This window comes from Crinia signifera, chromosome 8 (assembly GCF_055691185.1).
Source record: "Crinia signifera chromosome 8, ASM5569118v1, whole genome shotgun sequence".
NCBI lineage: Eukaryota > Metazoa > Chordata > Amphibia > Anura > Myobatrachidae > Crinia > Crinia signifera.
In genome coordinates, this window is record NC_139224.1 from 64,532,636 (window position 1) to 64,557,874 (window position 25,239).

The 25,239-nt window shown below is 43.6% G+C and overlaps 1 protein-coding gene across 1 annotated transcript in view; it reads right to left on the reverse strand.

Annotated features, from left to right (window-relative positions):
* GUCY2C (guanylate cyclase 2C) overlaps positions 1 to 25,239 on the reverse strand; it is a 140,049-nt gene that overhangs the window by 76,483 nt on the left and 38,327 nt on the right. Inside the window, exons 7-9 of the mRNA XM_083158185.1 lie at positions 20,560 to 20,678; positions 13,994 to 14,090; positions 9,575 to 9,689 (exon numbers count right to left, since the gene is read on the reverse strand). Coding sequence (XP_083014311.1) covers positions 9,575 to 9,689; positions 13,994 to 14,090; positions 20,560 to 20,678 — 331 coding nt within the window. The remainder of the gene's footprint in view (positions 1 to 9,574; positions 9,690 to 13,993; positions 14,091 to 20,559; positions 20,679 to 25,239) is intronic.

Here is a 25,239-nt window from a genome sequence, read left to right on the forward strand (position 1 = left end):
TTAATAATTAATTATATATATAGCCCACTGGTGCTGCCTGCACTGAATAGAGGCTGCCAGTATTATTTACTCAGTCCACTGTTGCCACTGGCAGTGCTACTGCCTAAGTGTACCTACCTAGTATATACTAGCATACCTCCCAACATGACCCATTCCAGGAGGGACAAGATGCTCTATATTCTACTGCAGAATATATAAAGGGCGCCTTTTGTATGAGTTGTTTCCCTTATGCAGCTGCTTGGTAACAGGGGTAGTCACTCCCTGTTGGGACTGTCACTAGGACAGATAGCGCGAAAAAGAGAAAAAGAAGCAGCGCTGGTACTACAATGAAGAATTACACAACCTCAATTAATGTTATATCGATTCCTTTATATAAGAAAATATAAAAATATTGACATATACATATACATTTAAAATAAAGAATATAAAAAGGGGGGAGGAATTATCACTCTCAGAATGGACGTTGGGTACTCGGTCCAATTTTTGGTAAGTGCACTAGATAACTGCACCAATTGAATGGGTGGGGAGAAATAGTCACAGGTCCTCACTATGACACGGAAACTGGATCTTTTGCCGCTGGAGGATTCTGTGAATGAAGACTTGTGAAATGCCCGAAGATCCTCTCTATTTAAAAAGGGGCCCCCAAAAGCCGCTGGAGGATGTAGGTGGGCTGTAATAGGTCCGGTTGGGATGATCCCCTGATATTACTGAGGGATTATTTCACTTGTGGGGGGCCTCAGTGGGTCCTCTAGGATTTGTCCCTCGATGGTATTGGGGTGACAATGTCCATGTACAGGTGACTTGATGTGAGTGCACCCGGAGCTGTCCCACTGGGCAGTTGATCACAGTGAATCTTATTGTAGAGACTCAATGGGACCTCTGGAGTGTACCCCTTTATGGTATTGGGGTAGCAATGTCCATAGGCAGGTGGCTTTTGAGCACAATTTAGCCTGGGGATGTCCCACTTGGTAGGTATTAACAGTGGATCCTCTAAAACAGATGGCTAGTGATGGAGGTCTCCAAACAGAGTGTCCAAATGAATGAAGGGGGGGGGGGGGGGGTGGGTTTCCCAAACTGGATGCAGTGGTAGCAGGGGTCAGTCAATAGATGGTAAATTGGAATTCCTGGCGCTAGACTTGTATGTTCAAAATCCCGATAATTCTCTCATGCAAATATGGAGACAAGGAAACGTGTGTAAATAATAGATCAGGTATAGTTAAAAATGGGGGGTAAGAGAGCCCAAAAAATGAAGTCGTACCACGACTCACACTTTACGTGCAGTTACAGGTGTGTAACGGTTTCTTTAAGGTCCACCAACGTGTGAGACAGAGGGTATTACCAAAGACAGGTGAAATCAAGGGTGCATACCGTACTCAACTGTATAAACAGGAGTTGGAAACATACAAAGGTTTCTTTCAATCCCAAGAATCACATTAGCAGGTTATGTGGCAATGAAGGTACTTCGTACCATACTCACGAAAAGTACTGGTACCATAAACACATAAAGGTATCTTGTGGGGGGACTGGTAGGTGGCAAATCTCCACTGGTAGGTCCCCACGTCGCAACAGATGTACCCAAAAATGAAGGGATACCAGTCTCAGTAACAAGATAATTTATTAAAAAAACTGTAAACGTGGCCCATTGGCCAAGGGCACGATACAGATTAAAAAATGCAAATGAAGCAAAAAGGACATATAAAATAGCATAAGAACTCACTTGACATCCAAGGATGTCAAGTGAGTTCTTATGCTATTTTATATGTCATCCAAGGATGTCAAGTGAGTTCTTATGCTATTTTATATGTCCTTTTTGCTTCATTTGCATTTTTTAATCTGTATCGTGCCCTTGGCCAATGGGCCATGTTTACAGTTTTTTTAATAAATTATCTTGTTACTGAGACTGGTATCCCTTCATTTTTGGGTACATCTGTTGCGACGTGGGGACCTACCAGTGGAGATTTGCCACCTACCAGTCCCCCCACAAGATACCTTTATGTGTTTATGGTACCAGTACTTTTCGTGAGTATGGTACGAAGTACCTTCATTGCCACATAACCTGCTAATGTGATTCTTGGGATTGAAAGAAACCTTTGTATGTTTCCAACTCCTGTTTATACAGTTGAGTACGGTATGCACCCTTGATTTCACCTGTCTTTGGTAATACCCTCTGTCTCACACGTTGGTGGACCTTAAAGAAACCGTTACACACCTGTAACTGCACGTAAAGTGTGAGTCGTGGTACGACTTCATTTTTTGGGCTCTCTTACCCCCCATTTTTAACTATACCTGATCTATTATTTACACACGTTTCCTTGTCTCCATATTTGCATGAGAGAATTATCGGGATTTTGAACATACAAGTCTAGCGCCAGGAATTCCCATTTGTTTTGGAAGATACGCACAGGAGGATTGCTAAGTGGTCCTCGTTTCGGAATTTCGGCTGCAAGGACTGGTAGGGCCTTGGGACTTTTCAGTCTTTTTTGTTGTCAGATGGTAAATTGGAGTCCAATCCTGGAGGTCACACCTGACCTGTTTCGCCACTGGCTGTGGCTTTTTCAAAGGTGACACTAAATGGGGCTATTAGAGGTATATGTACCCCTGTCAATAAGCACCTGATTGCAGGGGCGGATTTAGGGGTGAGGGCGCCCGTAGGCACAACATTAATGGCCGCCCCCCTGCCTAATTGTATTATTTTTATTGATTAGTTATAAGCCCTCATTTAATGATTGCCAATTTAATATAATATTAAAAAAGCCAACAACTGTAACATTTTCTTTTATTATGTATACATATTTACTAAGTAGGACAACTTACAGGGGCAGTACATGCATGTCCTATTCATTTACACTCTATTCAAGATGGAATATGGTACAGTGCAGTGGATATTTTGCAGTTACTGGTACATTTCAGGCTGACAGTACTATCACATGCATCCAAGTGCCGCCCCCAAACATGTGCCGCCCCTAGGCACGTGCCTCACGTGCCTAATGGGAAATTCGGCACTGCCTGATTGGTGTCAATCACTGGTACAATCAATGAAAATAAACATAATATCTCAATAAAAATATCAAATAGGAGGCAAACGTATATATGAAACACTATTCATGCATCAAACATATTGTTATTCATAATATAATCAATTTTTTATTTATTTATTTATAAAAACGAGTTGGCAATCGCTATGTCACTTCCGGTATCGGAATCATGTGATCGGGTGGGATAGTGATAAAAGATAATAAATAGTGTATATAACCATATGATAACTGTCAATCTATAGCATGATTCTTATATATATGGACATAAAGGCCCTTATTCCGATCGGTGCGGAAATTCCCGCATGCGGACGGACCGCCGATGTTGATCGTCTGCGCATGTGCAGAGGTCACTCTGTGCATGTGCAGGCGATTTCGCCGCACGGATTCTTTATACGCCGCACAGGGGGCGTAGAGGGGCGTGAGGGGCTACTTAGCCTCATTACCCTATGCATACGCCCCGCGTTTCATGGGCGTTCCCATGCAAACGCGGGGCGTATGCATGGTAATGAGGCCGTGACGCGTGGGTACGGGGCGGGCATCTGACATCGCCGGATGTCAGCTGCCCGCCCCTATACATGATTTCACACGGACAAGTGTCCGTGTGGTCTTGTGTTGCGGGACCTGGTGGAGCGTGCGGCCCTGCATTCGATGTTCGGCGACCATTGAATGCAGGGGCTGCTCCCACCATGGAGGAGGCGTATCCCCGTCCAATTTCATGCGGATCGCCACATATCCGCATACGGACGGCAGGTGGCGATCCGTATGGAAGGCGGGGATTCGCCTGCACGGTTGCGGCCGCATATTCTGATCGGGCCGCACCGATCAGAATAAGGGCCAAAGTGACATATGTGGTGTAGCATCATTGAATTTGATTTAGATGTAATAAATTTCGTTAGGTGGAACACATTATGCGTTCCACCGGCTAGCTCATAACTTCCTCTACTATCAGTAAGTACTGTAGCTTGGTCTCGCCGGTCCCCAGACCGGATGTGACGAAACCGGTAGTGATGTAGCGGAGGTACGCCGTGCCCAGGTGATCTCCTTAGTAATGAAATCACTTCCGGGTATCGTGACCCGGAGGTGCTAATTCCTAAACATACTGGGGGGGGAATCTTTATTGTGGCGTACACATTTGTAGACTTCCTGTATGATTTTATCAATCAACTTTATTGTTCCTTGTCCGGACCATTCAACAAACAGAAAAAATCAAGAAAATGGAAAAAGTTAATAAATTGTATATGAAACTCCAATATTCGGAGTTCATTAATCAACTCCATTTTAGCGCACATGACATACTATTGTTAAGTCATGTGTGCTAAAATGGAGTTGATTAATGAACTCCAAATATTGGAGTTTCATATACAATTTATTAACTTTTTCCATTTTCTTGATTTTTTCGGCCCCACAGCTTTTGGGCGCATCAAGGAACCCCCCTCTTTTGCATGCCATCTCCTTGATCCCCAGTGATCAGATTACAAATAAAGGACTCTGGTAACCTCCCTCATCGCTGAAAGACTTTGGTAATTCAGGGAAGGAACCTACATGTGCCAGTGACCATACAGGACATTCCAAGCCCCTACTTGAGAGGTGGATAGTAACTATATTACTTCTTGAGCCAGTCCCAAATGAATTATTCCAGGTATATATAGGAACGGATGATGCCCGTCTGTGCTGCCCATGCCAAACAATTCTTTTTATAAATTTAGTGTGGTGATTCTTTTATATACCCAATGTTTTTTATACATGCTGTCTAGTAATTAAAATTGTAATATTTATGATTTATACATAAAACTGATGTAAAGTCAATCCAATCCTATATTCTATTATTATTTATTATTTTTTCTGACTTTTAGGCGCTGCATACTTTCTTTTATAGTGGTGTGAGACACCACATCGGCGCACCACATCGCCGCTGCATAATAATTTTCTAAGAAAAAGGTTACTGCCTGTATATGAATCCTTTTAATTTTTTCTCCGGTGTAGCAAAATACCGGTTTCCTCAGAAGACTTCTGAGGAAACCGGTATTTTGCTACACCGGAGAAACGCGTCAAGATCCTCTATTCCTAAGCACTGACACTACAGGACATTTATCCCTAACTGCTATCCAATGCCACTCCAATTGCTCCTGTCTTACTGTGACCTTACAACTGCCAGCACACCCCTCCGGACCACCTTACTGCTCCTGCGAGTGACGCTGAGACCGTGAGTACGGTCTTCTAACACCTGGGTGCCGGAGGTGCTTGGGAGCTGAGTGATACAAGTGCCGGGAGTACATGCTGCAGCTCTGTCTCCCCCTCCCCCGTATGCAGTGATAGCATGGAGATACAGCTCATCTTCATCTCGGCCTAAAGAGTCACAAAGCTGACTACAAAAACCATCGGGCAACGTGAACGGGCCAGAGGCACCTCAAGCGCTAATCCACATTCAACAGAGTTGTAGCCTTGAGAACACCGGCTGAGGTACGGTTACCTACGGACGGCAGGTCCCTCAGCCCCTGTCCAGCCCTTTATCACTCCCCCAGGCAGCTGCCCTCCAAAAGGCATTTGGATTATTAAACTACCAACATATTGTGGATACACAAAATCTGAAAATTGCCTGGTGTGTACATGGAAGACTCTGGAGATTTGTTGAACTCTGATCATCATTGGTGAGAACTGGTTCCATTAGTGTTACTTAGCTTTAGGGCAATTTACTTGAAACACTGTCTCTAAAGTTTTTTAAATTAATGTGCCCAACAGATGTCAGTGCTTAATGAATTGTTATATTTAATATAGATCTATCTATGTGTTATAAATACATTTTTATACAGTGACAACTGCGCTCTATGTTTTACAATTATCTGTGGTGTCTTTATTCTGAGTGATCCAGAATCGCTCCTGACAGCAGCACTTGCCACAACCTGTTCATAACTAATTTGCAGTTTATTATATCTTTTAATTGCATGCGCCCGATATCCCTGGTTTCTGGTGTCGTGCTGTGTGTCTAAATAGATCACACCTCAGCGATAGCAGACTCAGGGTGTTCTTTCAAACAAGAGGTGGTGACGCACTGGAACTCCACCCTCTATATGCTGTAGAGGATGGAGGAGCAGCAAAAGGCTATTCAAGCTTACACGACCTTCTACGACATAGGCAGAGGAGCAGGATGCACCTGACTCAGGCGCAGTGGAGGCTGACTTCTGTGTTGGGCAAGGTTCTACAGCCATTTGATCTTGCCACGGTTGAAGTCAGCTCCAACACTGCCAACTTGATTCCCCTGATCAGGCTGTTGCAGAAGCAGCTGGAGAATGTGAGGGAAGAGCTTAAGCGTTGCGAATACCCGAAGCATGTAGCTCTTGTGGGTGAAGCCCTCCATGCGCTTTGCTAGGATATGAGGGTGTTAAAGTCAGAGGAATACATTCTGTCCACCGTGCTCGATCCTTAGTTTAAAGCGTATTTTGTGTCTCTGTTTCCGGCGGACACAAGCCTACAAAGGTGCAAAGACCTGCTGGTCAACAGACCGTGACGGCAACAGCTCCTTCCTTATTTTCTAATTTTCAGGAAACAGCTGAAATTTCCAAGGCAACCCGCTGGCGGGGATGCAGGGCAGGCAGGAGCGAGTTTGGCGTTGGACATCTGGTCCAGACTAAAGGACCTGCCGACCATTGCCGACATGTCTACTGTCGCAGCACTGTATGCTGTCTCGATTAAAAAAATGGTGGAGGATTACTTTGGTGACAGTATCCAAGTAGACATGTCACACAGTCCATACCTCTACTGGCAGGAATAAAAGGCAGTTTGGAGGCCCCTGTACAAACTGGCTCTATTTTACCTGAGTTGTCCCCCCTCCAGTGTGTATTCCGAAAGAGTTTTTAGTGCAGCAGGGAACCTGGTCAGTGATTGGCGTAGAAGGTTGCTTCTGCAAAATGTGAAGAAGATGATGTTCATCAAAATGAATTATCAATTCTTCAATGAAGACCAGCCATTGCCTCCAGAGACTATAGAGGGACCTGTGAAAGTAGAGTCCAGCAAGGACAAAATCATAATCTGTGAGGATGAGGAAGAACACACTGAAGGAGGTGAGGAATCAGAGAAGGAGGATGAGGACCTCTTGGCTGTATAGAGCCAGTTTGTGCAGGGAAAGGTGACTTGCTTGTTTTTTTGTGAGGGCCCAAACAAACCAATCATTTCAGCCACAGTCGTTTGGCAGACCCTGTCGCTGAAATGATTGGTTTATTTAAAGGTGGTTTTATTGGTTTATTTAAATAGTGGTGTAGCACCATTGTCCCCTCGCTGCCCTGCTTGGCTCGCTATGCCGTGGCTCACTTCGATTCACTCGCCACAACTTTACTAAAGGTAATAGATGGTGGTGTGGACACAGGAGGGTGGGGTTCTTCCTCGTCAAAAATCCTTACATAGCGGTTAAGTAGTGGCTAACGTAACTGGAGTAGTGGTGGCCGCAAAGATGAGGAAGTCCCAAGATTACATTATAACACCATGGTAATAATATTTTTTTAAACAATAATTTTTTTATAACATTATTTAAGGATTAAAATAAAATAAGGTACTTATGCAGTAGGCGGGCACCCAATTGGCATACATACGGCACCGTAGGAAAATCGCATCGCATGCGATTTTATAGGGTGTGATGCCATTGACTTTGCTATACATTTGTATGAGATGCAATCAATGAGATTTAGGCACCCCCCCCCCAGCCCCACTATCCACGCCACCCTGAAGCGTGGTGAGGGGCGGCGGAACGCATCCTCCTGACCTTTTCATACCCCCACTATCCACGTCGGCGTGGAGTTGATTCTATATAGTGTGGCGAGCGGACGTGGAATACATGTAAGGTAATCCGCGTCCCGTCGCTGCGCTCGCCACACTATATAAAATCAACACCACGCTGACATGGATAGTGGGGGAATGAAAAGGTCAGGAGAACGCGTTCTGCCTCTGCTCGCCACGCTTCGGGGTCTATTTTTGTCAGTGGATCTGTATTTATACTATATCCAATATGGCTGCTGATTGATTGCAGCTGTAAGGCCACATGGTTATTATTTAAAAAAGAATCAAAAACAGACAGAACATATCCTATGGTTTATTCTAATAATAATTTTTGTAGAGACGGTAGATATTTGGTTAAAGCCAGGATATATGTTTGTGTGTGTGTGTGTGTGTGTATGGATGTTCCATGACAAATCTTGAATGCTTTAACTAATCATCTTCAAACTTTACACACTACCTTATCATCTTAAGGGACAATCTAAGTTCATAGATGGGTTTAATTAAGGGTACTGTCATAAGGGTCCATGCTATATTTATTGTTTCATGCATTGTTATATGTCGTTGGTAAGCTTATGACTTTCTGAATACAACCAGGGCCGAAGAAAGGGCAGCTGGGCCCCTGCAAAAAAGAGGTGTGATCAATAGGAGGGCAAGGCCAATGGAAGGGGGCGTAGCCACATCCTTGTAAAACAAATGGAGGGGGTGTGGGCATACATAAACATTTGAGAATTGCATAAGCATAAACTTTTGCCCATCCATCGGACAGGCCTTAAGACTAATCTTTAATAATTGGCCAGCTACTACTGTCTTCCCTACCTGTCCTCTTGTCCGCCCATGTCTCTCTGCTTCTCTCTCCTATCATGTGTTGCTCCCCATGTTTTACTACCCCATCTCTCTGCCTGTCTCCATGTTTCTCTGCCTCTCTCTCCCATCAGGTCTCACTCCCCACATGTCTCTTAAACATGTCTATCTGCCTCTCTTCACTGTCTCTCTGCCTCTCTCCCCCATGGCCCTCTGCCTTTCCCCCTCACTCAGCTGTTCCTTTCTCTCTGTGTCTCTCTCCATGTCTCTCCCTCTTCCTGTCTCTCTGCTTTTCTCTTCCTTTCTCTCTGCCTCTCTCCCCATGTCTCTCTGTCTCTCTCCTACTGTCTCTCTGTCTCTCTTCTCCTGTCTCTTTGCTTCTCTCCCTTCCCTCCTGACAGCTTTTCCTTTATCTTTGTTTCTCTCCCCATGTCTCTCCCTCTTCTTGGGAGACCCAAACTGCTATGTTGTGCAAACAGTAGATGTTGCAAAAACAGAGAGTTGGAGTGAGAGGAGAGCACCATCATCTATCTTGCCTCCGGACAACTGAGATGAGATGATGCCACTGGGGGTTAGATTTAGGCAATAGGGGAAGGAGGGGGTTAGGCTGCTAGAAGTGAAGGTTAGGGGGGGGGGGGGAGCAGGGAGGATAAGTATACTTTCCTGACCCCTGTTGGGCTTCCCTTAATTGGGGTGCCGGCATCAGTGTTCTGACCCCTGGCATCCCCTGCAGCTTGGCCCCTTGTGCTGTGCAGCACCGTCTGCCTATCCACTCTTGAATTGTGCCATGGCTCCAAGCTACACCTCTACCCCTGGCAATGAGCAAGAAACCCCTAACAACAAACATGTAGGTAAAGAAACTATAATTAATGACAGGCGGCGGGGGTCGCAACATTTCTAGTTACGCCACTGAAGAACCAATATAGGTGACTAGTGTTCAATCAGATAAATAGAGAGATGCAAGAACTTACCACTTGACTGTTGTTAGGAGTATTAGAAAGACCACTGAAATTGGACTGAGGCAATGTCAGCACTAAAACATTATTCATGTAGCTTGGAGAGTTGCTGTTTTCAAAATACACAGGGCTGTGGGAAGAAAGTAAGTAAGCAATTAATGTTACACACACACAAGCCTTTTCTTTTTATGAATAATGTTTCGCTTACAAAACTGTAACTTAGAGGCACTTAAAAATATATAAACTTTGTATAGTAACAACAACTTCATATGCACAGAATTTGTGTATTTCTTCCTAGCACCTAGACAGACGCACTTGTCCAGCAGTGTAATAGGTTGGCATACCTCCCAACATTCTAATGTAATGTTGGGAGGTATGGTGTGGCAGTCAGTGGCTGCCACCAGTGCCCGCTTTAGTGGTGGGGCTGCAGTGTAGTCCAGAATTCAAAAAAGGTGATCCACACCAACTGCCAGTTAGTTCTGGCCTCTGGTGTTTGGCAATATTTGGAGTGGCAGTTGGTGTTTATTTCCTGTTTGAATTTTGGACTTTGCTTCAGCCCCACCACTGGAGACTGCACTGGTAGCAGTGATCCTTGTGCTACCACCTGATGTTGTGCAAAGGGCTAGTGGCACCATAGTGCAATGCTTCCCTGAGCATCCTGGGAGCTTAGCAGCTGCACAGACTGAATTGTGCATGCCTGGAGCAGCTTTGGGTGGCAATGCATTAGCAATATTGGCTGCAGAATGCTGTCTCAGGCATTTTACTAGTCATAAGCTAGGGCCATGGGACAGGGATGATGCCACCCCCTGTGCACTGCACTTTTTGAAGCACCATTTTATTACACATATTATTATGGCCCTGCTTTTTTTTAATTAAGGTACCTTTTTACATGTTACTAAATATGAAGTTACAATATTTGTTTTGTTCACAAATAACATCTTATCTAGTTCAGAGTGTGTTATAAACAGAGTACATTTACAACAGACCACATACTTGCTTCCCTCCATGAAGTTACAGGAGACTCCCGTTTTCCTTGAGTAGTTCCCGGTAGCCGTGGGAGAGTATGCAAATTTACCACATTCTACCAACTTCAAAGTGAAGCAGAAAGGATGGTGTGAAAATCCCAGGCAATCGTGGGGCCCAGAAATGGGGTGGGCTAAATCAGTGGTTCTCAACGTTTTCCAGCCTACCGCCCCCTTTAGTTAATGGCCAGTTGTCCAGTGCACCCTAACTACCTAACTATATTTCGTAACCCCCCTTCCCGCTCACAAGGTGGGACATTTTTGTTAGTTGACATGTCAAAAGTGAACCCAAAGCCTGTTTAATTCTAACCACTATTTTGATAACTCAGACCTAATGCCGTCAGAATTTCAAATTGTATTCACAGGAGACATTTTCAACCTCTTTAAAACATATAAATAAGTAAAAGAGTAGCACAGTAATTCCAAATCATGAACCATCACAGTATAATTGTCAAGAGGGTAAAATATTTGTAACTCTTTACCAAATACAATTATGTACTTTGTACCTACAATGCATATAGCGTGAACGCGTCGGTATTGTGAATGGCTGCCTTGAGCTTGATGAGTGGATGCAATTTTTTCAATATCTGGTTCCATCTTGGTTAGTCGCAGTTGTAGGTCGACCTTTTCACATATTTGGAGCTTGTTCCTTGCTTTTGTCAGGAGCTGCTGCACAACACTGAAACCTCTTTCAATTAAAATGTGTGGAAGGGAAGCTAGAATCAACATCTTTACTTCTTGCCAGAGGATAGGATAAGAATCCTTTACTTTCGCCAAAAAGCATTCATAACCACGCTGAAGGAAACTGGATTGGGCTTCACAGTTATGTTTCGTCAATCAACTGCTCCTGCAGTCTAGGGTGGAGTTCTGTCGCCTCCTCTAGAAATGGATTGGTCACCCAATTCAGTACTTTAAGTTCACATAGGTCTTGAAATCTTCTATGCATCTTATCTTTCAACTGCGTGAGGTGCGAACAAAAAATGTTTGTCTTTGTCTTCAAGTTTGCCTTCATCTGAAAACTTTTGAAGACTAGGAAACTGCCAACTTAAATAATTTTTAAAAAGGTCCAGTTTAGCAATAAATGCCGAGATTATCCCTATGGCCTTGATTAAATTAATTTTGTCACCTTGAAGCTTTGTGTTAGTTTCATTCAGTTTATCGAACAAATCAGCAAGGTAGGCCACATGAAGACGTCGTTCATGAAGTGCGTTGCTCAGACTTGAGTCTATAGGCTGAAGAAACTCCATGACTATTTCAAAAAGTTAAAAGAAACACCACAAACACTTGACAGCCAACTCACCTCGGTGTGCAGGAGAAGGCGTTCAAATTCTTCGTCATTTTCTTCACAGAGTTTGCGGAACAGACGGTCGTTCAAGGAATGAGCCATTATATTGTTAACTGCCTTTATAACTAATTTCAAGCATTCATGCAACTCCTCACTCAAATTTTTAGCCACAAGGTGCTGTTTATGCATGACACAGTGGACAGCCAAAATACCAGGTACCGCTGTTTTCAAATGAGCTATAAATCCGCGATATCATCCAACCATAGATGCGCGCCATTAGTTGCTCACGCTACAATATTTGTTAGAGGGATTTTTTCTCTGTAAAAACATCTTCTACCTTTTTGTAGATTGAGGAGCCTTTTGTATCAGATGTTCACGTTCTGGCAAATAACAGTTCCTCCACTATCTCATAATTCTTGTTGATGAAATGAACATACGCCAACAACAATGCTTTATTGTCTCGAACCGTTGACTCTTCGATCCATATCACAAATTCTGTATTCTTCAATACGTCAATTAACGTTTCTTCTATTTGAGCAGCCATCTCATCAATTCTTCTTGAGACTAACATTACTCAATGGAATTGATTGAGGAATTCCACCTGACCCAGGTAGCATAGTATAATCTCCTTACATGTGGGTAATATAAGTGTTTCCCCGATAGTGTGGGGTTTTCCACATTTAGCTATTAATAAGGACAATTTATAAGAACAAAGCAGCCCCTTGTCTGCTTTGAGTGAAGATTTCTTGACCATACTACTGACAGTGTGTCGTCGCTCAAATTTGGACTTGAGATCTTGGAAAAATAAAAGAAGCTTACCAACTTTGTCTGAATGCATTTTAACATGTGATCATTCAGTCGAGAGGGCTTCATTTGAAAGGGAATTTTTGCAAAGGAGGCAAAAGGGGACCTGACTGTTGGTAGGTGATGTGACTCCTCAAGCAACTCACCAGCCCTATCACACTATATATACACACACATACACACACACAGTAAACATGTACACAGCATAGACACTTACAGTATACATGCACACAGTATACACACCCAGGCAGTATACATGCACACAACATACACAATCACACATATATACACAATATACATGCACACACAATATACATGCACAAAGCATACACACAGTATACATGCACACAGCATATGTACATACCATTAACATGAAACTCAGCAGGACCCCCACACACACACACACACACACACACACCTCTTCCCCTTACACATTTTATTCAAACAATTCACACAAACTGCTGCTGTAATAGGGACATTATGTAACTCCACTGAGGGTACTTGCATTCCTTCACCCCCAGAAAATATGTAACACTTACCTGGCTGCTGCAGAATCACTGGGAATGCTGGTGACAACCACTGCCTCTCCCAGCTCTGTAACTGTTTCAAAGCTCCATGTTAACTTTTACTTCTGATCTGCCTAAGAGGAGCTGTGTGATGATGATGATGCTGCTGCTCCCCCTACAGGCAGCCAGCAGCCACACAGCCAACTTCTTCTTGGCAGCCATGAAAGGAGGAAGGAACCCTGCCTAAGCTCTCAGATGAATCCGCTGCCCTCCTAAAGTCCCGTAAAACATCCAACGCCCCCTCACCGTCCCCTTTCGTTTCACTGCCCCCCTGGAAATCAAGAATGTCCACCAGGGGACACTACCTCCCAGGTTGAGAACCACTGGGCTAAAAGACTGGAATAATATAACTTGGCTCAGATCCCTCACAGCAGACCCACGAATGGCAGGTGTTGCTCTGTGTTTTGTGCCTAAGACCGTTCATGTTAGCCCAGAAGTAGCCAGCAGTGTCTACTCTCCAGATTTCTCCTATAGAGGAGGAGACTAAAAAGTAGATAAGAATGGCATACAGTGCCATCAGTTAGAATCCATGCTTAATAGAAATCAAGCTGTATTAAGTGCAAAAGGTCATCCAACAGAGATCTAAATTGCGATCATAATCATTTGGCCACTCAATGTATATACAGTAGTTCTTAAAGTCCATTTGTTTTCTGTTAATTTTCATCCCAGCAACCAAAAAAGTGATTTGCTTCCTGTGAGTGTGACCAGCTACCGCAAAGCTTCATATTTCAATCTTACGTTATGGATAAATACTTACTCAAAAATATCAAGGAGAATTATCACCATTTCATCAGGAATATCCACTGTATCTTTCACCTTTTTAACATCAGCTGGTGAGCCACACATGAGAAGTACTGTAGTAAGAAATATAATTGTACACCATTTAGAATTTGTTTCCAAGACCCTATTTTATTTTTCTGAAATTAGGAATGGGGAGATAGGTCAACAGGTTTAGGCGCACATAGCCCGGAGTGGATATGTGAATGATCTGGACCCACAGTGGGGAGTATTTGACCAGAATGAAGATTTATTTAAACATACAATTCACAAGTAAAATTCACAGATAAAAAGTGCAAATGCAAATGGATACACAAAAGTGCAAGTGCAGCAGCAGTACAAGATTCAAAGTGACAATGCATATATATTCAAAAGTGCATGTACAATGAATAGGACGGGGCAATCTGATACTTTTATCTCACCATTCCAGGGTGGTGCGGTGGGCTGGGTGCTATTAGATGGTAAATCCCGGGTAGCAGGAATGAAGCACCACTGCACAGGCTTTGGATGGTGATAAGTAGATGTTACAGCAGAGTCCTCCCGTCAGAGTGTTGGCATCCTCATAACATGTTTCGGGAATCTGGTTCCTTCTTCAGATGTGGATGCCAACACACTGAAGTCAGGGGTTTTTATACCATGTGGGATGAGGTGATTTGATTCACCTGTGTCCCACACCTCCGTTTTCAGGAAGTGACATTTTTTTTTTTTTTTTTTTTTGGTGCACTGAGGAATCTCCTCCTCCGTATGCATCACATAACAAACACTCACAGTGTAGTTCCGCCTGGTGGCAGACACTGCGAGTGTAATCACATGTAATATGGTTACACACAGTCTATAGCGCTGCCGGACCGGAAGTTCCAACCCGGAAGTGACGTTTGCGTGCGAGTTTTGTGAAAGTCTTAATTGTAATGATTTTAATATTAACCTGACTTTTAACATCAGTCAGGAAGAAATTTGCTTTTTAGATTTAACGATCTATATTAAAGACAACAATATTTGCACAAAAACTTTTAAAAAACCAACCGATTCTAACTCTTATATTGATATCCAGAGTGAACATCACAAACGGTGGTTAGAAAACATTCCTCTGGGACAATTTAAGAGACTTAAAAGGAACTGTGGGGATCCTAACATTCTCCAAGAAGAGATTGTTGAAATGAAAGATCGGTTCAAACAAAAAGGGTACCCAGAACAAACTCTAGATAAAGCCCTTGACGAATTAGAAAAGGTTGACAGAAATTCTTTGCTGATAGAAAAAAACAAAGTGGCTCAGGAAAATAAAACAGAATGGTCTTTTATCAGCCAGTATGGTAGCCATCACAAAAAATTGGAAAAGATTTTCTCTAATAATTGGAGAATCTTACAAGATGACCCTGTGATTGGCAAGATAATACCTAAAAGACCATCTTTTATTTATAGAAGGGCAAAATCACTAAAAAATCAGCTTGTCAGAAGTGCTCTCATTGAAAAACCTCCAAGTACGAGGAATGTAGGTTTCCACAGATGTGGGGATTGCACTATGTGCAAAGCCACCACCAAGTCTAATATAGAAAGAAAATATACGGAATTTAAAATTAAAGACAAAACCTACAAAATTAAAGATTTCATTACCTGTCATACACGGAATGTGATTTATTTTTTGGAATGTACATGCGGCCTAATATATGTGGGCAAGACCTCAAGAAATCTAAAAGTGAGGCTTGCTGAACACATATATAATATAAGAAAAGGCCTCATGAGTCATTCAGTCTCCGAGCATTTTAAAATGAAACATGGAAGCAATGAGAAGCACATCAAACGTTTTTTAGGAATCCAAGTAGCAAAAGACAACTGGAGAGAGAAGAATGTAGAAAAACTTCTCGCCCAGAGTGAAATGCGTTGGATTTTTAATTTAGATACCCTCACGCCACATGGACTAAACATAGATTTTGAGTTAAAGTGGTTTTTAGATTAATGTGTATTTTATATCTTTTATTCTGTATTTTTAATCTATTTATTTTTATCTTCTCATTTCACATGACACTTGGTGGATCCTTATATGAAATATGGTCACATCAGGGATGGACTTAGCCTGAATGAAGTAGGGCTTAGCTTTAGATGTGGCCATATAGGATATTCCATTGCGCTTTCTGCTGGATTGCCAGTTTCCAAAATGGAGATTTGGGACTCAAGTAAAGGACCATAGAGATTCCCTTAAGAAGAGTCCTCATATAACTGAATGATCCCTGTTATACAAGCAACCTGAATCGCCATAACGAAATATGGGAAAAAAACCTGTGAAAATTTGGATGTTTTGGATCCTGTAAAAGACGCAGGGGAACGCATCCAGGAAGCGCTGCGACACGCAAACGTCACTTCCGGGTTGGAACTTCCGGTCCGGCAGCGCTATAGACTGTGTGTAACCATATTACATGTGATTACACTCGCAGTGTCTGCCACCAGGCGGAACTACACTGTGAGTGTTTGTTATGTGATGCATACGGAGGAGGAGATTCCTCAGTGCACCAAAAAAAAAAAAAAAAAAATGTCACTTCCTGAAAACGGAGGTGTGGGACACAGGTGAATCAAATCACCTCATCCCACATGGTATAAAAACCCCTGACTTCAGTGTGTTGGCATCCACATCTGAAGAAGGAACCAGATTCCGAAACATGTTATGAGGATGCCAACACTCTGACGGGAGGACTCTGCTGTAACATCTACTTATCACCATCCAAAGCCTGTGCGGTGGTGCTTCATTCCTGCTACCCGGGATTTACCATCTAATAGCACCCAGCCCACCGCACCACCCTGGAATGGTGAGATAAAAGTATCAGATTGCCCCGTCCTATTCATTGTACATGCACTTTTGAATATATATGCATTGTCACTTTGAATCTTGTACTGCTGCTGCACTTGCACTTTTGTGTATCCATTTGCATTTGCACTTTTTATCTGTGAATTTTACTTGTGAATTGTATGTTTAAATAAATCTTCATTCTGGTCAAATACTCCCCACTGTGAGTCCAGATCATTCACATATCCACTCCGGGCTATGTGCGCCTAAACCTGTTGACCTATCTCCCCATTCCAAATTGTATATCCAAGAGTTGGTGTCACTCTTAATTGGCAACAGAGGGCTGCACATATCTCCGCAGGAAAAATAGTGCGCACGGATACCCCCCTCACCTCCATATATTCTGTTTTTCTGAAATTAGTCAACAACCTCATTTACTATGAAACATTTACTTCACTAATACACAATTGTTGGAGAAAATGTTTACTTCTTATTAAGGGGCCCATTTACTATTAAATATTTGCAGCGAAAACAGCTGTTTTCGGGAGTTAGCCACAAATATTAAGTATCCCTCTAATTTATCAGGAAGGACCAAAGCAGGAATCTGTGCCGCATCCCCCATAGGTTTCTATGGAGGTTGCGATGATGACCGATGTATCAATATCAGGCAACATCTCAGTGGTTTTTACTATTACTAAAAAGTGTGCCCCAAAAGCCTGCCTGTGTTCTGCCCTTGTCTATCTCAGACATATTCCTTCATTGTCAACATCACAGTAGGTCCCTGGGCTAATGCCAGTCTGAAATGGCAGTAGCCCATTGTAGCCTATGGGCCCCAGACCGGCAATGCAGTCAGTGGGGCTTTCAGCGCTGGCCGTGCATGTGCAGACCCACCGTCACCCTGCGCATCCTGGGTGGTAAATACCACCCAGATTGCATTGCATATGCATTTACTGATTTTTATATCCTTTGATAAAAATGGCATTTATAACTACTTGGGGCAGCACGGACGGTGTAATAGTTATCATTACTGCCTCACAGCGCTGAGGTCATGGGTTTGATTCCCACCATGGCCCTAACTGTGCAGAGTTTCTGTATTCTCCCCGTACTTGTGTGGGTTTCCTCCGGGTACTCCGGTTTCCTCCCACAATCGAAAAATATACTGGTAGGCTAATTGGCTCCCAACAAAATAAACACTAGAATGTCTGTGTGTGTGTGTGTACATGTGGTAGGGAATATAGATTTTAAGCTCCACTGGGGCAGGGACTGATGCCCCCCCCCCCAATTGACACATTCCCAGTCCAATGGACAAATCCAAAACCACAACAACAAAACAAATATTTGCTAAATTCATGTGAAAAGTTAATATTGTCAATAAATTTTCACTTCCACATTAAAACAAAGATTTTGATAATTATGATGATTTTGATAATTAAATAGGAATTATTGCTATGGTAATACCGATAGTGAGGGAGCATAGGAACAGGCCCAACAGGCTCAGCAGCAAGTGTTTCTCTGAGTACAGAGTGCTTGTTTTAGCACACATAGTAAAAATAATCTTTTTATTAAGTGGTAAGGGCCCTTTGAAATCCTGAAAAATTATAAAGTGTATCAGCCTGGTAAATGAAAGCCATTACAGATCCACCATGCAAATCTTACATAACCGTGGAAGGATAGAGCAGCTATGTCAGCCACCCTAGTCTATTCAGTAACAGTTCCCAAAGTAACAATTGTTAAAACCCTCTAAACTGTCTAACTGCAGGAGGCAAAATTATTTGTCATAATAAACAGAGTTTTGTTAAAAGACTAAGGGGGGTATTCAATGCTCCCATTATTTCAGATTTTTATGGAAATAAGGGAATTTCACTAAAACAATCCCGGCCATTTTTGCTAGGAAAACGGCCGGAATTTGTGTTTGCAGATTTGGCTGATTGAAAAGGCATAATGTGCAGTCGAAGAAACAGCTGCAAAATTTTCGAATTAGCACTCGTTTCCGTGGGAAAAGACGTGGATTCACGGATCCACATCTTTTCCAATTATTTGATTTTTTTCAAAAAACATTAAATATATGGAATGTGAATACCATCTAGTCTGTGCAGAAAAAGGATGCTTTTTTGTTATTTTTCCGTGGAATCAGAACATTGAATACCCCTCATAGCTGGTAAACATGACATAATCACTGATCCAGGGGTTAAGGTTAAACTAAACCAGAAGCCCAACAGGAATCAATGTCTAAAGAAATGTAAAACATTATGGAGTTGGCGGTAATTGAAGAGTCACATAGTGAGTGGTCAAGTCTGAGGAAAGTAGCAGACTGAGGAAGGTAAGAGGGGTTTTGTAGGTGAGGGAATCAGACAATAGTTCAGAAACATAACCAAGAGTAAAGGCATCACCCAAATTGTTGATAGAGGAACTTTACATTTTCAGTAAAGCGCTACAGCACAGACTGTGGAAACAGCTGCCCAATGCAGTAGCTTTGTTTCATGTATATTGTTTGGTGGCTGTTGTTGTTTTGCCCCACAGTAGAAAGAAAGTGGGGATTCTGTAATAGAAGCACTGGTAAAGTGACGAATGGGAGACATGTTTGTCCCAGGCTTTTGGCCTATGTATTTTAAAAACCTGAGAAGATGTTTTTGATTGCTCTACTGAGAGATTTTGGCAAAAGCTGGATAAGGGTTCCTAGGGTGTTGATGTGAGAGATAAAGGAGGGCTCCATCCATGAGGCTCATTTTAGGCTTTTAGGCATTCTGTCTGAGAGCAGTCTAATAATACCCCTTTCCCACCAGAAAATGCAGGGACCCACCCGGGAAAACGGCCCAGGGATCATGCCGGGGCATCCCCAGGTTGGCCCCTTTCATACCAGAAAAGTCCCTACACTTTCTGGTGTGGGAAGTGGGCAGGAGGTGGGATGGTGGCGGAGGCGGTGGACAGTACTTACCCCGGGTTGCTGATCCTTGGTGCAGGTCGAGTAACCTTACAGGCGGTGGTCACAGATGACAGGTCAGATGGCGGGCGCAGATGATGCAGCTCTCCAGCTGCAGTGAGGGCGCCACAGAGCTGCATCATCTTCATCCGCCGCCTGTCCTGTCATCTGTGGATCCCGGACCTGATCGCCTGCACCTTGGACCAGCAACACGGATTAGTACCCCTACCCCTTTCACACCGGCCAGGACCCGGGGTTAAACCCGGGAACCCTGGCAAAATTTCCCTGGATTTTGGCCTGGGAACCTTTTACACCAGCGCTAGTCGTGGGTTGTTACGGGGCCCAACCCGGCAATTTAGGCTAGTGTGTTATGAGACACTGATTTACTGAGTAGAAGCACTGCACATATGCCAGTGTGTGTGGTAGGATAATAATGTCCTACCACCCTGATAGAGGGAATCTATTATGTTTAGTTTGTGACAAAATTAACTCGGATTTATTCTTATGTTTTATTTAATGTGCTGCACAATAAAACTATCAACAGCTAGATTGCCTCAAAACCCTGGACTTTTATGGCTGCTGTGTGTTTTTGAAGTGCCCATCCACCCCAGGAGAGGGCGCCCCTACAATGCTCTCCTCACAAGCTTTAGTTGATCTATGTCAGTTTGCTCTGTATTCCTTTTGTACATTTCATAGCTCTTTGATAGGGGCTGTTAGAGGGGGATTGCCTGCCACTTCAAAAAGTAGATCTACATATTAAATTATACTTATACTTTTAAACTTTGTATAATGCATGTATCATTTTCTAATATTACTTAAATTATTTAGTATATAGATTTTTAATTCATACCATTGCTTTTTCGATTCGAGCTTTCTATGACCTTTTTCAGATCATTTTCTTTCAAAACTTCTCTGAAGCTCAGGGCGTCGGTGAAGTAGGATACAGTAGGCTCTAATGCATTAATGTACCTGTCATGAAAAAAATGATACATTATTGATTCTATTTAATTCAAAATACTTTACCGGGAAGAGGAAATGTGGCTGAAGACAGTTTATCAGCATTTGATTTTTCTTTCCTGTATCTTTAGCCTATAAAAAACTATAATTAACTTACTGTATTATCAAGGGAAGTTTTTAGCTAAGATGGGAGTTCTATTAAAGATGGGATATTGTCCATAGCAACCAATCAAATTATATCTATTATCTTCTAGAAGGTGCCAATAAATAAGCAGTAGAATCTGATTAGTTACCACTCTTCTGCACAATGTGCTCACCCCCTGGTTACCCCAAGAAGTAGGCAGGAAAAAGGGCAGGAATGATGCTATTCACTATAGTGGCCTACTTTTAAAAATAAGTTGCATGGAGATCATAGATTGCAGCAGAATGTCATAGATTGTGGTAGAAAGAATTTGGTCATGTTCCAACTAAATAAACAAAAAATAATGTAAAACATGCTGCATAAGTTGGGTACCATGATCTGTCCCCGTCGGCAGTACGCGTTCTGGTTACTCCTGCATAATGTACCAAAACCTGCTCAGTGCTGTTCTGGAGTGTATGTGTGCTGGCACTAACAGATCTCTCATTTATTATTTATTTATGAACAGTTTCTTATACAGCGCAGCATATTCAGTTGCGCCTTACAATTAGAAACAAAAGTGATAAAACAAACTGGGTAGTAACAGACAGACATAGAGGTAGGAGGGCCCTGCTCGCAGGCTTACAATTTATAGGGATAATAGGATTGATACACAAGAATAGCAATCTATAGCATGGCAGTCCCAGCAGATTACAATACAGTCCTGATGGGATGCCATTAGATAAAGTATAGATGCTACTGGAAGTTATGTGGGGGTTCTGGACTATGATAGGCTTGCCTGAAGAGGTGAGTTTTCAGGGAACGCTTGAAAGTTTGGGGCTAGAGGAGAGTCTTATTGTGCATGGAAGGGCATTTCATAGGCTGGGTGCTGCACAAAGAAAGTATTGCAATTGATGGGTGTGGATGACATTTTGCGCAGAGAGGAGAGGTTTGGGGGGGGGGGGGGATATTTTAAGATAAGCAAAGAGATGTATGTCTCTTCCTCTCACTCGGAGGCAGCTTTCTGGGTTTGAGGGCGCAGAGTACTCTAAGTATTTCAGTTGCCACAACCAAAATTGCCTGCTAGTGGTAAACAATACATAGAAGGCTTTCAGTCTACCTGTAAGGAGAACACCGCCAGCACCCATCATAGAGTAACCAGCAGTGGTCCATCAGGCACTATGCTTCTGCCACCATGGAAATATGCACAAAGCACACCGGCCCTGCAGAACACCTTCCACAGTATTAAAACAACTTATAAAAGTGCTTGGGGTGTCACTGGCCTGCAAGGTCCCTACACAGTCATAGTAAGAGATTTGCACTGCTGCCTTACCAGCAGTAGGTCCATACTGCTTTGAGGAGACAGAAGAGCAGTGCATGGAGCAGCACATGGGGATGGGTGATACAATACTGTACATGAAGATCAGTTCAGTAACTCTGTATCAGCACAGGGAGCAGCATTGTAGTACATTCTGTCAGGCAGCCAGGGAAGCAGCACACTGAGTAAGCAGAATTAGGATCCACAGCCTCTATGTGCAGAGTAGAAAGCTGTGACTGTCAGCAATGAGTACACAGTCCCAAACAGCAACTGATATGGCCCTCCCATACCTGGGGTGGGTGAAGCAGTGAGCTTAGGTGTAGGGCTTGTGACTGGTGTTAGAGCTTGCTCCATCATGTTGCAGGGAAATGTGAGGCAGTGGGAGACTCCACAGTGAACTGGGAGTCTCCTGTTGGATGAGGGAGAGTAGACAACTATGTCACTAATGATGCATAGCCAGCAATCACAGCAAAATGTCATTGTATTAAAAATTGAAGGTACCCAACCCCCATCCTACCCAACTGGGATAGTCTGTCTAGCAGGGCCACCATCAAAGGGGTACTGATGGGTACAGCTTTCCCGGGCCAGGCCACTCTGACAGAGAGGGAAGGGCCATGGTGCTCATTCCGCCCACTGATATCTGTCCCCAGCCTCCCTCCAGCACCTGCATCTTCACTCCCGACTGCCCATAGAAACAAACTAGAACTAGACAAGAGGGCCTGATTTTCTAATACTGCCTGCTGTTATCTGCCCCTGTCTCCTTTTGGTGCCACAGGTGCAGGGCTCCAGACTGAGGAGCAGCGTGACTGAGGACTGGAGATGACTTCTGTAAATTTAATGCTGCTAAGAGAGGCATAAGAGGACCCGAGGATGGCTGGGATTAGGAACAATCGCCACCAACGTGAACTTTAATTATCAAGCATGTCACCTCTTCGAGGCTACCAGTGCTTCAGCAAGTGTGGCCCACACTTTTCTAGTAGCAGCCTTGCTCCCTAGAGTACTCCTTGGGAGGATCTTGCTTAAGTTGGCTAATGTGACTGACAGGCCCAGGCTTTTTTCTTTAGTTGTACAGAACTATTTCAAATCTGTTTAACTTAAAATATTTGTATTGGACTGGACGATAAAGGACTCACCATGGAATACCATGGTAAATTACAAAATTAAGTGGCAGCGTTCAAAAGAGGCATGGCCAGCCAGAAAGTACAGTACATAGTTATGTCAGGAGTACAACTGAAAAAATACATACTGTATGGTACACAAAAGCACATGCACTGGTCTCTCTGTAGTTTTTTCCCCCAAAGCTAGCAGACATAGGGAAATATGTATTATGCCTGGTGAAGTGATAAAGTGGTGATAAAGTGAAAGGTGATAATGCACCAGCCAGTCAGCTCCTGTCATTTTTCAAACTTCGACTGTAACCTGACATTAAGGACCTGTTTGGCTGGTGCATTATCGCAGTTATCACTTTATCACTTCACCAGGCTTAATACTGTACACCTGCACCATAATGACATCAAGAGATGGTGAAATCTCTCTGTGCTAAGGACTTTCTTCTGGTCCGTGCGCAAGCCATGTGCTTTCCCATGGGCCAATATTTTCGCTTTGCGCATGCGCATTATTGCGCATGTGCAAGCACTGGGTGGGTGCTTCCACTACGAACAAACTGTTCGCTTGGTGCACGCACCCATCCTTGTGAATGGGGGGGGGGGGGGTTGGCATTACCATACACCCAGCATTTTATGGGCATTCCCATGAAATTGCTGAGCGTTCTCATGGTAATGGGCGATGTCAGCTGCCCACCCACTGAATGTGCATGCAGATCTAAGGTTGCTCTGAACAAATCTGTGTGCACGTTCCACATCATTCGGTGGTCGCCAATCATCGAATGATGTGGGTGTTACCCTGCAGGCTGCGAATGGATGTTTATGTAAAAGACGGATCTATTTTGTCAAAATCCACTTCCAACGCTTTCAGAAATGGCAGTATTGAATAGGCGGCAGGTACTATTTCCCCTGTTGGAAATAGTGCCTGACTTTGAATACCACCCTAAACATTAAAAGACAACAGTTATAGAATCATATCGGTCTTACAAATGTAGGGGGTGGGGAGGAGCAGCGGTGCATCTTGCGTGGCAGGGGGAGGAGGGGGAGGCTGCAACGCTGTTGCCTCCTCCCTAGCATTGAACAGGATCTGGTTTGCCCGAACTGGGGTTCCTGTTCAGAGACCGCTAAGCAACCCAGCTCTGATCCACGTAAAACACTGCTTTTTCCCAGGGTCGGATTACCAGGTTGCTGTGGAGTGGGTGAGCGGTCTATCCCCCCAACTCAACTCCCCCCCCGGGGAGCGACTCGGCAGGGGCCGTAACTCTCCCCCCCCCCTGTGGAGCGGTGGAGTGGGTGAGCGGTCTTCTCCCCTCCTATCCTACTACACATGATGGAGCGACTCGGCGGCGGCCGCAACTCTCCACGCCCCCCCACCCCCCGTGGAGTGACTCGCCTGGGGTGCTATGAAACCTTGCACTGGCCCTGGTTCCAGTGCTGTCTCCTTCTCTGTGCTGTGACCCTGGAAGGAAGATGTGACAGTACATGCGCAGCCCTGCAAAGTTCATTATCGCCCCGACAAATACCAGCACCCTCCCCCCGGCGCCACCAATGCTATCTGTGTCCCCTCTGCAAGATATGTGGGGATGCGGCCAAAGGAAAGAGAAATCTTTTGATGGTCGCCGACCATCAAATTACTTCTCTCTCCTTCGGAAATAATTCGGTGAAAACTCATACGCAAACCCCAAACATCGTGGCTGGGGTTGAATTTGGCCCGATACAAGCCGGTCTTAATTGTCTCTTTAGCCCCTTTAGGATGAGACCAATTCCCAACGTATATTTCATGCTTTAATGCTATTCTCTATCACTGTGTGTACCACTGTTACCTTATCGAATTCCAACAAATCTCCACGCCTGGTTAAGAGTATTCTCTGTGAACAAAACTCCATATTCCACTGTACACCCTATTGAAACTTCCTGGTTCCACCGAATATACATATTCATACCAATAAATAGGAGGCCTGACACACATTTAAATATTTATATCATGATGGGATTGTGTTTTTTTTGTATCTCATACATAAACATATGCTTCCC